We start from the raw sequence: 13600 nt of genomic DNA, 5'->3' as shown, positions 1-13600 counted from the left end.
TGCGAGCTGGAGTTACCTTGAAGTGTCATAACCCTGAGGAAAGACAGTCGCCTATTCTCCTCGGGATTTGGTTCCATTTGCTGCACGGGGTACCTAACTAAGTGACTGTCCAGCTGGACGCTTCACTTGCAATTGGGTGCAAGCTGTGAGCCTTAAGGACGAACCCCTGCACGAAGCACAGTGCTGCGTCATCCGCATGGCAAAATTGAAAACGTGCCTCGATCTGATTCCCCTTTTCGCTCCCTGTTGCTTCTATGGAGTACGGCTGGTGGCTCTTGAATGTATGCGAGGCTGACATCCCAACAGTGTAATTCCTTCCTCAAATATCTATCCCAGGTCGATAACCAGATTGACCAAATGCTTAAATTACCTCCACGTCCTGCAGTCTATGAGACGATGTTGCAGTCTTGAGCTGTGGAACAGTCGCATATCGGGTTCCGTTTCAACTGTTGCTATCCATCCAACTTTCACAATTCGGTCGATCTCCCTGTGTCACAGCTTCGAGAAGTGCTTCAGGCGCGTTATACAGCATAACGTGGAAATGCTCTGTGGAAGCTCAAGAGTCAGCAACGCTCCCGTCCGTTCCTGCAGTCTCATCATCAGCTCAGCAGCCCCTGCAGACTTACCTAATGCATGAACGCTTTTCAAAGTCTTCCAATTCTTGAACCAAACTATCCTTTCTCTAGGAACCATCTTGTCATCTGGTCCCTCGCAGAACGTCGCCCTGATGAAATTCTCGATTTGCTGGTTAGCTTCGGGAAGCACTTCTCCTGTCTCAGGGTTCTCATCGATGAGAAATTTTGTCCATACGACAAGATGCCTGATACCCTCCTCAACAAAGTACGGCCAGTCGTTGTACAGTATTCGATAGTCGGATGCATCGCGGAATGGTGCATCCGCGCTGGGCGTAACCGTGTCCCAATGAAGGCGTTCTCGTTGGATGTATGTGAGGACCGAGCCATACGTCTTCTTCAGATGGTGAACGTATTGCAGGTATCCTCGGAGTTGACTTGATGACCGCTGAAAGTGGTGGATATTGTTCGTTTTGACCAGTTCCTCGCACTCCTCCCAGCTGAATCTCTTGAAGTCATCATCACGCTTCATCAGGATGCCCATATTCTTCTCACTTTGGCCCAGCAAATAAGCCGGACATTCCAACGTCCATTTCTGTCGCGGCTGATTAATGTTCCACCAGAACGTCGAAATATCTGCATCTGGGTTAGGCGTGTTCCCTCGCGGTGTAGGGTGCTCTGAGTGTGGCATTCTCCCTGACTTGAGATCCCATCAGGCACCTTGACAACAGGCGCTGTTGTATAGTATGTATAGCAGGAGAGCGTAGCACTCAGTCACGGACACGAGCGTTGGAAACGGCGTTCAAAAAGGGCAAAGAGATGCTACAACGCGCTGTAACGATAATCAACAGCCCGCACGTCCATACCTGATTGGCTGGACCGCACCCGTTGAGCAATGATCGCAGGCCCGGTGGGCTTGGATAGCAGGAGTCTGGCAGCCGTGACAGCCAATACGTCTGGAGACCTTGCACTTAATACTTCCGAGCATTTGCTGCTCAGACGGCAAAGTTTGTTCGCCAAACAATGACGAATGATGAGGTGTACTATCGTGTCCAAGTGGAACGCCTCGAAGAAGAGTATGAGTGAATATCTCGAACGACAAAAAGAGCTGCCGAGTGCATCTGCAGAGGTCAAACTCTCTCAATCTTTTTCACTGTGTCCAGTAACTGTAAGCGAAGTATTACAGCTCATGAGACTAAGGAGAGGAATGCACATCATATCCTCGGTTTTTTGCCCATCTCTGTAGTTGTGGTTGCTTCCTCATGTAGCAGTTCCCTTCCTTGTTCTGGAGCTGCCTGCTCGCCCTGCGGCTGCCGATCAGGCTCTCGCAGTCGATGCCATACTGAGATGCTGGTGCGGTCTCAAGAAAGGCCGACGTGTCTTTGAGTGGTCACAACTCGTGAACGATCGCAGAGAATCGGTCCTCCACATCGAGATAACGCAGCCTGCCCTGTCAAACTATGGTCTATGGTAACCTTGTGACGCTGGGGGGACGCCGCAGCAGCATGGGTGTATACCCGAAGGTAAAGACCGCCATTACGGAGGAAGATTTCCTACTGATCGTGTTGCTTAACGCAAATTCAAGTGGAACTCCATGAGCACAGGGTGCAGCATACTGTCGTGGAGTTAGTTGCGGCCGAAGAGCGTCAGTGGAAAGAATGCATCATTCAGGGAAGACGTAAGGCTTTTCTCGGCCAAAGCCCGACGTCGATGGTCATAACTGTCCTCAAGGTTCAAGGACCTGCCGAACTTCGCTGCCGTCAATGCTGACAACATTGACAGAGCCCTGTGCTAAAGCGCTCTTGATATCAGGCCACGTGCTTGGGTCCACACATCGCTGGGCTTCCTCTATCAAGTATGTGGTGAAACCTGCTCTGGCCGAGCCCAGCGCGGTGTCTTTGACACAATAGTCACCTAATGTTCTCTCACAAGTTGATCAGCTCTCTGCCTTTTGAGACGAAAGGGGTACAAAGGCTCAAGTTTCGGGCGGCACGGTATTATCTCAAAGAGGACTGACCGGCAAGGCCAACGACATAGACGTGCGTTATCTGTTCGGCTGCCAATTCTTCAGCGAGGTTGTGGCTCACGCCCCCAGCGCCATAGGTAAGGTTGCCAAAGGAATCTGAGAAGGCAGAATACATTTCCACCTGAGGGTCTTGTCCTTTCTTGACGGAGAAACGGACATCAGAGACGTCGAGGCCGTCGATGATTTCTGCCCCTTTGGAACCCTGCACACAATGAACGGGCCACAATCTCTGCTTCATGGTTTGCTCCGGCTTCTTGCCCACCAGGTTTTGGACATCTACAAACGATTCGAACGGCTTGTTGTTGGGACCAGGGTGGTTCGTAGCGAACGAGATGTGGTCAGCCGGATGCCAATCTTGGGTGAGCACCTTCAAGACGAAACGCGGAGAGGCAAGAAGTTGGTTGATGAGCGGGACAATATCTCGACCTCCCGAGACGGCGAGGGAGCCATCCTATGACATGTTGGCAAATATAAATCTAGGAAAGAGCGGGAAGTTGCACACCGGAGGACAGAAGTCATTCTGCATGTCGACGACAATCAACGCTGGTCGGAAAGACATGATGTCTTGACGGTTCTCACGCGACCAAGCCGAGCAGGGATTTTGAACGGATGCTACATGCAAGTGTCTGCCAGTTCAAGGTTAGTAGATGCAAGGCTCAATTGCCTGATGGAATACTAGGTAACATGAATCGTTGCGAGGAGCAAGCGTGAAAATTATGGCTCGCCGCTATCCAAGAATACACACGTGCTTTGATAAGTTGGAAGGGACAGTGAAGGGATTTCAATTAAAGGGCCCGGAGGCACCAGAGGCACTGGGGGCACCAGAGGGGCCCCCAGGTGTCTGTCAGGTGCCTGCAGATAAGTGGCTAGCGCCTGAGCCAAGCCTTGAGTTGAGAGCGTCGGGGTCATCTCTCCCATCGCTCTGATGAACTTGCCATCAAGCCTTATTCACCGATTCACATTCCACACCAGCACGGAGCAAAACATCCCTCTCAACTCCACAGTCCTAGATATCACACACGGGTTCCGCTTGAGGATATCTGGCACGAAGTGACATGTGAGAACTGCGCTAGTCAATCGCCCGTCACTGTCACTCTCACCTTCCGCAGCCTTTATCTACCTGTCTTGCTACAGCTACATCGAACTCTTCCCGTGGGTTCTTTCGGCTATCACCTGCCAGCGACGACAGATCCAGCGTATTAAAGATCTCCGGACTCTACAACGCCGACTACACGGCAATATGTCAAAGAACATGGTGGTAGGTGTCTTGCGCCGTCACATCCAGCCCGGAGTCCTTCTCTTGCCTTGCCACAACCGAATACGCAGCGCCGACGCTCCTACAGGCTTGAATGGCGCTCATTTGCTGACTCGATGCAGGGCGAAGTGTATGCCAAAGTCATCAATGATGTCTGCGAGGCGTCACGGCAGGACTTCGAGGAAGGTGGCGTAGAGCTTGCAACCTTGGATCTGCTCAAGTCGGTAAGTCACGCCTGCGGCCAGCTGCACATCACTTTTTGTCGAGTCCCATCATTACTCCGGCCTGCACGAGACTTGAGCAACAAGTCGAATACTCGCAGTTGAAGAAAGGGAAGGAAGCGGCGATGTGTGGACGCTGAAAGGGTGTTTTGAGTGCCAAACAGGCTCCGGAGCACTGGGTTGGGACGACGGGTGGGCGAGGGCTGCGGGCGAGGCGGGGATCGGAAGGTTCTTGAATGCAGCGCCTGCTTTGAGTCATGGTCTCTTTTTATACGCCACCGCCAGCATGGCCACCCCCCAAATTGCCGCACTAACCCACATTTGGAACGCCCCGTGTCGTACCAGGCAGATCACGCCGTCGACTGATTGGACTAACCTTTTTCTCCCAGGAATGGCAGAAGAAGCTCACAGCACTCAAAGTTGCCCAACTTCCATGGGACCCTCCGCCAGCGCCTGCCATCAAAGAACAAGCAACCGTCCCCAGCAATGTGAAAGCCGCCCCCCAAACTCTCCCTAGCAATGGGGTCAGTGTCAGCACCCCTCCTATGCCACAACCATCGGCATCCTCGGTGGTCATCAAGAACGAACCCAATGCTGCACCATCCTATTCTACCCAGCAGGCGCCGCCTCAGGCTCAGCAATATCAAGCACCGTCGTTCCAGCAGGGTCAGCCACTGACAGCTCGAGACAGAGCCGCCATGAACCTCCATCAGCAGTACGGTCCGCGAGCCGGGGTCCAGATTGCCCAGCTCCAGTCAGGCGGTCAACCACGTGTGCCGATGCCACCAGCAGCACCGACTTCGTCCTACATCAAGCAAGAAGAGTCAAGCACTGGCTTTGATGGGGTTCAGGACTATTCCCCTAGTCTCCAGCTCCAACCTCGAGCAGTTGATGCGAGCCAGACCGATGGTAGTGGGGATGCCCGAGACCCATGGTCGACCGAGTTTGCTCAACGCAAGGCCCTTGCTGCGGCGCACTCTATAGAAGGCGATAACCTCATGCGAGCCCATTTTCAAGCCCGGCAACAATCACTCGAAGGTGGCGGTCTCTTAACGCCACTGGATGAGCGCCTCATTCCGGACAAGTCAACTACGCGAAAAGTCAACGCGTTGGGCAGCGCTGGAGGCGACGCCAGCAAGGCGGTGACTCCGAGCCTTGCACGTTCTCAAGGCGACGCAACGGGCGACGACGATGACGAGGAAGATGAAGACGCTATTAACTCTGACCTCGACGACCCTGATGATCTAGCGGCGGCCGAGGAAAATGGTGAGAATACTGACCAAGTCATGCTTTGCACATACGACAAGGTCCAGCGGGTCAAGAACAAGTGGAAGTGCACCTTGAAGGATGGTGTCCTCAGAGTGGATGGGACCGAGTGAGTGCTTTCTCGGATATGGCTTTTGTGCTTTGACCACTGACAAGCCTTGTTCAGATACGTCTTCCACAAAGGGCAGGGCGAATTCGAGTGGTGAATGAGGTGAAGTAGTCTATCGTCGATCAGGTCGTAGGCGATCTATCCAAGCGTGCTCAAGGACGAAACCCCTTCGCTGCTTGACCGAGTCTTATACGCGAAGATACCAGCCTTGCATAAAACGATGGATGTCGCCCCAGATTAAATCTCACGCCCGTTTGGGAGATGGGTATGCTGGCGAAGTCTGGATTTTGATGGGATACCCTGACAGCCCTTTTGCTCTGGTGCCTGGAGTTGTGCTTGGTGAGCTGCAACCACGCGGGCAGTCAACGAGCTTCAAGAAAAGGGAGGCGAGCCTTTGATTTGGTGCTGCTGTCGTTGCAGAGTTACAGCTTAGGCGCACACGAATGCCTCGAGGCCCAAATGAGTTATGTAAATGCGCGGACGATTGAGCTCAGACTCTGATTCAGGAGCAAAGTAAAGCCCTCCTGCAGCAGTTAATGATCCTTTTATGCTTCATATAAGTACTCAAGAGTCCGCGGTTCTGGGTTTCCAATAACCGGTCTCGCGGGCCAAGGCCCACCGTGATGCGAAACAGTGGAGTATTTGTGCAAGCCGCGCAGTTTTTATGACGTGGTGGTAACTTAGTTCTTTTCTTGCGACCCGACCACTGCACTTTACCCAAAAGTCAAAGGTGACGGTGACGCAACAAGTGCCTGCGCAGTGACACGCCCAATCTGGCCTTTAAAACCTGGACAGCCTCAAGTTCGCTTTCTGTAATTGACCGCACCCCACCTCTTTGCTTCAGTATTTCTGTTTGCCAAACTTCCCTCTGGCGTCGTCGTACCGTGGAGTCTCAGCCTGCGCACCCCTCAAAATAAAGCCTCTGTCGAACTAGAACCGCCATCATGACGCTCTACTACAGCTTGGTACGTTGACTTTTTGCTGACTGCCTGTCTTTATGCTAAGAGGTCTAGGTGTTTGTGCTCCTGGTACTGGAGATGGTGTTGTTTGTCGCCCTCATCATCCCCATGCCGTTCACCGCCAAGCGAAAACTGTTCAACTTCATTTCCGAAAGTCCAATCGTTGCCAAGATACAATATGCAATGAAGGTACAGCAAGACCCCCTCGAAGATTACCAGGATGCTGGCTGATGACACCAAAGATCACCTTCATCTTCATTCTGATCCTCTTCCTTGACAGCGTCAACAGAGTCTATCGTGTCCAGGTCGAGATGACAGCCCTCACAAAGGATAATAGTGGCGCAGGGTAAGTCACGCGACATGCCTTGCAGGAACATCTCTAACAGAACCAGGCGAGCTGCTGCCATTGGCTCTGAGCGCATGGAAGTACAGGCCCGCAAATTCTACTCCCAACGCAACATGTATCTGACGGGCTTCACCCTGTTCCTCTCCCTCATTCTCAACCGTACCTACGGCATGATCCTCGATGTTCTTCGTTTGGAAGAGAAGGTCAAGATGTACGAAGGTGATGAGCGGGCCGGCGGCAAGGAAGGAGAGAAACTCGATGGCAGATACCGTGCCGACCAGATTGGGGAGCTCAAGAAGCAGCTCGGCAAGAAAGACAAGGAGATTGAGGCAATCAAGAAGCAAGCCGAGGGCCTGCAGAAGGAGTACGACGATTTGAGTGTCAAGTACAACCAGACGAACCCTGGCTCTGGAGACAAGAAGAGCAATTAAGGCAGACCAGATGAGTGTGACAGAGGAAGCTCTGCCCGTCGGAGAGCCGCCGCCAGTGTTTACTCTGAAGGCGGGAAAGGCCTAGAAACGATTGCGAGAAAGGGCAATACTGGTGTAGCTTGGTGGAGGTAATGCGCACCAACAGACGATGTCTTTGGCCGCATGGTAGGTGTGAGGTTGGGCAAAAGCAAGGTTTCTGCTAAACCGCTCAAGGGAAATAGACTTTGTGTTTGGGATACAGCGGCTGCGAGCACATGACAGCTATGAAATGCATATGTATCGAAACAGGGATGGTTCTCCAGTCGTTCCATTCTACGCGGTTCACAGTACGACGTATCGTTCGGGGCAGCTTCGAACCGAGATCGGATGTGCGTGTCGATCATGAGACTGTCTGCCAGCCGTGCCAGCATGGATTTGCCGTGCGGAGTTGGAGTTCTTTCGAGTCAAGCCTCATGCGACATGGCACAGTACGAGTAGTCCGGCTGGTGTCGGGTGAAAGAAGATCAGAGGGAAGAATGTGGGGGAGCCAATGACGTCTTCATCTAGCACCGCTTCTCCATCCACGGCCGCAGGCTAGGTATGTTTGGTATAGACGGCTAATATCACCCCAGCTTGACAACAGCCGTCTGGAGAATGGCGCCGGCCACGGTCCGAACGTCACGGCTTCACGGTGAGTTGAGCGACCAGACCGACTTCTACCATGAGCTTAAAAGGCAGGTCTGTCCTGCTATGCGAGGTTCCTTGGTTCGGTTCGGCCAGTACTTCCAGGCTCAAGCTTTGCGGAGGACCCTCAAGGTCAAATGCAGCTCTTTGTTTTCGCAGTCGCGTGCCTTGTGGCAGGGGTTCGTGCCCATCCGCGAAACAATCCTCAGCCATATCCGGTGGCATTCGAACGTCGTCAGACGTCAGGGGGCAGTAACTCCTCCCTTCAGGTTGACTTGGGCTACGAGGTGTATCAAGGCTATAACAATGCTACGACGGGGCTGAATCTCTGGAAGGGGTACAACTAAGCTGTCTCTCGGCTTAGGTCCCACGAAGCTGACTTCAGCTTCTAGCATACGCTTTGCAGCTCCACCCACTGGCACCAACAGATGGCAGGCGCCTCAGCCTCCTCCCATGAACCGGGATTCTGTGATCCAGGCCAACCAATTCGGTCCAATCTGTCCTCAGAATCAGGACAGGACGAACACCTTTGTGCTCCTCAATACTACAGGAGCTAGCGAGGACTGTCTGTTCCTGAACGTCTACGCACCTCCAAGTCCTCCCAATCCGCTTCCTGTCCTTGTTTACATATATGGCGGTGAGTGGACTCTGTTTCCATGGGTCGTTATCAACCTGTCTAGAAACCTTCCAGCCGGGTCGCAAAATTCTTGAACTCCGCCACATAGCTATGCTAACCCTGTGAAACTCAGGTGGATATGGTCGGGGCAATGGGCAGCAAGATTTGTCGGCCATCATTAATACCAACAACAACTCGTTCATTGGTGTAACAATCCAGTACAGGGTAAATCTCACAGACCAATTTCGGATAGAACGAGGACTTACAACTCCTGCAGCTTGGTGCCTTTGGATTTCTCGCGAGCGATGAGGTCTTCCGAAATGGTGCTGTCAATGCCGGACTATTAGACCAGCATTTGGCGCTGCAGTGGGTTCAGCGATACATCTCGTTGTTCGGCGGGGATCCCAGCCGTGTGTCCATTGCTGGGCAATCAGCTGGCGCCGGGTCGGTCATGGTGAGTTGTCGTTGCTCGGATGTACACAACCCGCGCTCTGGTTGAAGCTGTTCGCGTCAGCCAAATCGAGTTACGCTAACAATATCTTAGTTGCAAGGCATGGCTTATGGCGGCTCGCTTGGTGTTTCGCTCTTCAGGAACGTAAGGAGTTGCACACGTCTACATTTGTACTGGAGCTGATACAGCCAGATCATTGCCCCTTCTCCATATCTTCCAATGCAGTACGGTTACAAGGATTGGCAGCCTTCTCAAGCCTATTATGCATTTGCTACTATGGTCGGCTGCGCACCGACACTGCCATATGGTGGCAATCCAGGCACAATTTTCGAATGCCTAGTCAGCAAGGATTCAGCCACACTGATGAACGCGAGTGCCACTCTTTCCCAGGCCGGCAAATATGGTACTTGGCCATTTCTTCCAGTGACAGATGGTGTGTTCGTCCAGGACCTGCCAAGTCGCCAGCTTCTACGGAAAGAACTCAATGGCGTGAACTTACTCGTTAGCAACAACGCACTGGAAGGACCAGCATACACGCAACCCAACATCACGACGGAGAACGACCTTGTGGCCTGGCTGCAACTGACTTTCCCGCTGTTCAGCAACGACGATATTGCCAAGGTCTTACTGTACTATCCCAGTTCAAACGGCTCGACCGATCCCGGAGCTCCGTTGTATGCTTCTTCAGGCACTGCTTTGCCCAGCTTCATCAACCAAAGTAGCGTTGCTACAGGACAGCAGCAGAGAGCTTTTGTGAGCGAAGTGTTCCGGCTACGACGTGAACTACTGCTGACAAGGGCGCCAGGCAATATACTCGGAGACGACCTTTGTATGCCCATCGTACTGGATGGCCCAAGCCTACAGTGACTTCGGCCGCAGTTCATACAAGTATCAGTACTCCGTTCCAGTTGCTGTGCATGGTTCAGACTTGACTGCGTACTTTGGGCCCGCAGCACCGAATCAGAGCCCCGATTTTGTCAAGGCCGCGATGCAAATCTGGGGCAATTTTATCACGTCGGATAATCCTTCAATTCCGAACGACGTTGCCAATGGGGCTTCGTCAAACAGTACCATGAGCAGTCCCGCTTCGAATTGGCCTCCTTTCAAGGTATACTCGCCGTACCAAATGGATCTTAATGTGACGGGGGGCACGCCATTTGCATTCAATCTGTCCTATATACAGAGCAACCTGACGGAATACGGGCCACCTGGGTTGCTGAATAATTTCACGCTTGTCAACGCGTACGACTGGGAAGCGGGAAGAGGATATCGATGCGACCTCTGGAGGAGTCTGGGTTCCATAGTACCAGAGTGACGGTTCGCGGAAGCATGTATCCGACGTAGTGATGGACTGGCCGGACGAGTTGGGGAAGGCAGCTTCGTCGCCGGTCGTCATCTATTCGAACGTGCCGCTTTCTCAGTCGGGCAAACCTGAACTCGCTTGGATGGCACGTTGTTCACTTCTGCCACCGATTCGAGTAATGTCCATGCCAGCTGCATGAATCCCTGGTCAACTGCAACCACCTCGTACCAGCATCGGTGACAGGGCGTCTGCCGGGCGGACAAACAGAGGTGACGTCTTCACTTCTGCAGCTTTCAAATACCTCGCCGGCCATTCGACAGATAGGCCACCCACGTGCTCCAGGCCTTGACAAGCTGTGGCTGCCGAGCAGGCCTGCTCAGAGCTACTGCATGGTTCCCACGGGATCCAAACTCTCTTTCTTCCATCTCAATTCCCATTGACGTCTTCTGCGTGGGCGGCCGTTGATTGCTCCAACATGCTTCTTTCTACACGACTACGATGAGATAGGAAGCTCCCAAAGATTTCCAGGCCGATCCAGGGCGCAGCTTTGCAAACTCTGCCCTGAAGACGGCGTCCGCATGCCAACAGTCTTGCCTTCAATTGGCTCAACGTCATCGGCACCGGAAAGCTTGTGGCTTAAGCTTGAATCTCCACCCCAGCTTGCCGGGTTGCTTTCTTGGGATACAGTATGAGAGCAGCGTGGGATGACAGGGCAAAGGTTGCGTCCAGCCCGGGTTGGAGATCCTAGAGCTCTCATGGTGCGCAAGCTGCGATTTATTTGAAGAAGCTGCTGTCCGCTCCGTCCAGGGTTGAAAAGGTGAGCTACCTGACGCACCTTTCCGTGAAGTCACTGCGGGCCAAGATGTTGCAACTCGTCGTCTTTATCACCTTAATTGGTGCCTCGTTTGCTTCGTATGGTGCCAATTTGAACTATCGCTCTCCTTCTCTCCATCATCCTGGTCTAGGTATATCTGTCCGCAAGGTCGTCAAGCGACATGTCGAGAGACAAGCCACGCCAGCTTCACAGCTGAACTTCACCCATGGAGTAGCTTCTGGTGACCCGTTCCCAAACAGCGTGATCCTGTGGACGAGGTGTGCTCCTGTAAGTGCTCTTCCAGCTCTGTATGCGCGAAGATCGTCGGACTTGGATCCGGTTCAATTAGTCCTCGACTGCTGACGGTGAGATAGAGCTCCGACAATGTTAGGAGCAACAGTACCACCAGCGGCTATGTGCCACTCTACAATCCAGTGCCCATCTACAACGACACCGATGAGGCCAAACCGCCGTCTACTGCCCCGGTCTGCCTGAACTGGAAGATAGCGAGTGACAGCGCTTTGTCCCAGGTCGTCGACCAAGGCACGGTGTATACCAGCTCCGATGTCGACTACACTGTGAAAGTCGAGGCTGGAAACCTCCAGCCGTTCACTCAATACTACTATCAATTTACGGTTTGCAACAGCAGCGTCTCTAGCATGGTCGGCAGAACCAAGACCACCCCGTCACCCACTGATGACACGGCTGCCGTCAATCTGGCCGTCTACTCCTGCAGCAACTACCCGTTTGGCTTCTTCAACGCTTACGGCAATCCCGTCCGCAAGAACTCGGTCGACTATGTTCTACACCTGGGTGACTACATCTACGAGTACGCCAACGGCGAATACGGCTGGGGTCAGACAATTGGGCGTGTTCCGCTTCCTGACAGACAGATCTACACCCTCTACGACTATCGCAAGCGCCATGCCACATACCGAACCGATCTGGACTTGGTTGCCAGCCACCAAAACTTTGCCTGGATCCCCGTTTGGGATGACCATGAAGTCTCCGACAACACCTACCGCGACGGCGCCTCGGAGCTCAACAACACCGAGTCCTCTTTCATCGAAGACGGAGGTGTATCGGTGGACCAGCGCAAGATGAACGCGGTGCGCGCCTACTTCGAATGGATGCCCATTCGGCAGGTTGAAATGGGAGATGATGTGAGCACCCCCCTTCTTCCCCTTAGTTGGCATTGTCCTCTGACCTCTTCCTAGCTCCGCATCTGGCGCTCGTTTTCGATCGGCAACCTCCTCGACCTGATCATGCTGGACACTCGGCAGTACGACCGCTCCATCACCGACCTCTACTGGAACACCGACTACATCCACACCATCTCCAACGACGCCGGCCGCACGATGATGGGCTCGCGCCAAGAAAACTGGTTCTATAACCAACTCATCTCCTCTAAGAACCGGGGCGCGACGTGGCGCGTGATTGGGTCTCAGACCGTCTTCAGCCGCATCAACGAGTCCGTCGCGTACGGAAACGTGAATCCACTCGACTATGATGCGTGGGACGGGTACCAGGCCAATCGAAACCGGACGTATCAGATCCTGTATGACAACAACATCACCAACAACATCATGATCGCGGGAGACAGCCACGCCAACTGGGTGTCCGACCTCGTCTGGTTGGACAACCACCCCTACGACCCGGCCACGGGCAAAGGCGCGATCGGTGTCGAGTTCGGCGGCACAGCGGTCTCCTCGCCCTCACCGTACGGCGCCAACATCTCGATCGCCCGCAGCGTGCAGGCCTCTGAATGGCTCGTCGGCGCGAACCGAGAACTGCAGTGGCAGGAGGTGTACTACCGGGGATACTTCGAATTGCACCTCACCCAACAGCAGGTGCAGGCGTATTACTTCGGGATGCCGACCGTGGTGACTCGGAATCCGAATGAAATCTCGCTCGCAAACTTCACCGTCGTGGCGGGGGAGAATCATCTGCACCGCTTCAATGGCACAGTGGTGAATTCGCCGGTCGAGAACGGCTACGTCAAGTTCGGGCAGGTCAAGCAGACCAACTTGACGAACGCGACAGATACGGGCCTGTACTTTATCAGCAACGCAACATTGGAGGTCTTGTGAGCGAGCGAGGGAGTGGGTGGGTTAATGGGAGATGGTTGACGAGACATGGATTGACGGGTGGAAACTGAACAAAACCGTCCGACTGTGATGCTGTGCTGTGCCGTGCTGTGCTGGAGCATAATACTGTATGTCCGAATCTTGATCTGGACCGAAGCACGCTTGGTCAAGCCAGTCGGTAGAGATGTGCCATAGCCCAGCAGGCAGACATCTAGACAGAGAGATAGACAAATATAATTAACCGACCATTCCGCCTGCTGCCTCAGATACACGAGCCCAGCCGAGACCATATCAGACGCGACCAGAACGAAGTAGATTAAAGTAGGGTCTCTTTCGAGGATGTCTTCGCGTTCCCTTATTCATTCTCCTCCCTCTGATCAATCGCAGAGGGAGAAACGACCATGGAATATGAATGTACAAGGCGGATTCCGTGGCCTTCACATAGAGACAGACGGAAATGGAGATTGAGAGGGCAGAGAGA

The 13600-nt window shown here is 53.4% G+C and overlaps 6 protein-coding genes across 6 annotated transcripts; 4 read left to right on the top strand and 2 right to left on the bottom strand.

Moving 5' to 3' along the window:
* Window positions 1-386: 386 nt before the first annotated feature.
* G647_08779 (uncharacterized protein) lies at window positions 387-1263 on the bottom strand (the record flags this gene model as incomplete). Its single annotated transcript, XM_008733086.1, has 2 exons — window positions 387-412; window positions 627-1263. The coding sequence occupies 2 exons, from the start codon at window positions 1261-1263 to the stop codon at window positions 387-389; spliced, it is 663 nt and encodes a 220-aa protein (XP_008731308.1).
* Window positions 1264-2298: 1035 nt separating this feature from the next.
* G647_08778 (uncharacterized protein) lies at window positions 2299-3157 on the bottom strand (the record flags this gene model as incomplete). Its single annotated transcript, XM_008733085.1, has 3 exons — window positions 2299-2486; window positions 2590-3049; window positions 3101-3157. 3 exons carry the CDS (start codon window positions 3155-3157, stop codon window positions 2299-2301), a joined length of 705 nt encoding a protein of 234 aa, XP_008731307.1.
* Window positions 3158-3969: 812 nt separating this feature from the next.
* G647_08777 (uncharacterized protein) lies at window positions 3970-5546 on the top strand (the record flags this gene model as incomplete). The annotated part of the gene is made up of 3 exons (XM_008733084.1): window positions 3970-4077; window positions 4464-5449; window positions 5507-5546. 3 exons carry the CDS (start codon window positions 3970-3972, stop codon window positions 5544-5546), a joined length of 1134 nt encoding a protein of 377 aa, XP_008731306.1.
* Window positions 5547-6393: 847 nt separating this feature from the next.
* Window positions 6394-7185, top strand: G647_08776 (uncharacterized protein; the record flags this gene model as incomplete). The annotated part of the gene is made up of 4 exons (XM_008733083.1): window positions 6394-6414; window positions 6463-6597; window positions 6651-6754; window positions 6801-7185. 4 exons carry the CDS (start codon window positions 6394-6396, stop codon window positions 7183-7185), a joined length of 645 nt encoding a protein of 214 aa, XP_008731305.1.
* Window positions 7186-7985: 800 nt separating this feature from the next.
* Window positions 7986-10230, top strand: G647_08775 (uncharacterized protein; the record flags this gene model as incomplete). The annotated part of the gene is made up of 7 exons (XM_008733082.1): window positions 7986-8185; window positions 8241-8485; window positions 8598-8689; window positions 8742-8918; window positions 9009-9059; window positions 9108-9668; window positions 9721-10230. The coding sequence occupies 7 exons, from the start codon at window positions 7986-7988 to the stop codon at window positions 10228-10230; spliced, it is 1836 nt and encodes a 611-aa protein (XP_008731304.1).
* Window positions 10231-11080: 850 nt separating this feature from the next.
* On the top strand, window positions 11081-13122 carry G647_08774 (uncharacterized protein; the record flags this gene model as incomplete). Its single annotated transcript, XM_008733081.1, has 3 exons — window positions 11081-11320; window positions 11407-12195; window positions 12250-13122. The coding sequence occupies 3 exons, from the start codon at window positions 11081-11083 to the stop codon at window positions 13120-13122; spliced, it is 1902 nt and encodes a 633-aa protein (XP_008731303.1).
* Window positions 13123-13600: the final 478 nt, after the last annotated feature.

Source organism: Cladophialophora carrionii, assembly GCF_000365165.1.
Source record: "Cladophialophora carrionii CBS 160.54 unplaced genomic scaffold supercont1.8, whole genome shotgun sequence".
Lineage (NCBI taxonomy): Eukaryota > Fungi > Ascomycota > Eurotiomycetes > Chaetothyriales > Herpotrichiellaceae > Cladophialophora > Cladophialophora carrionii.
This window is presented reverse-complemented; position numbering and strand designations above follow the sequence as displayed.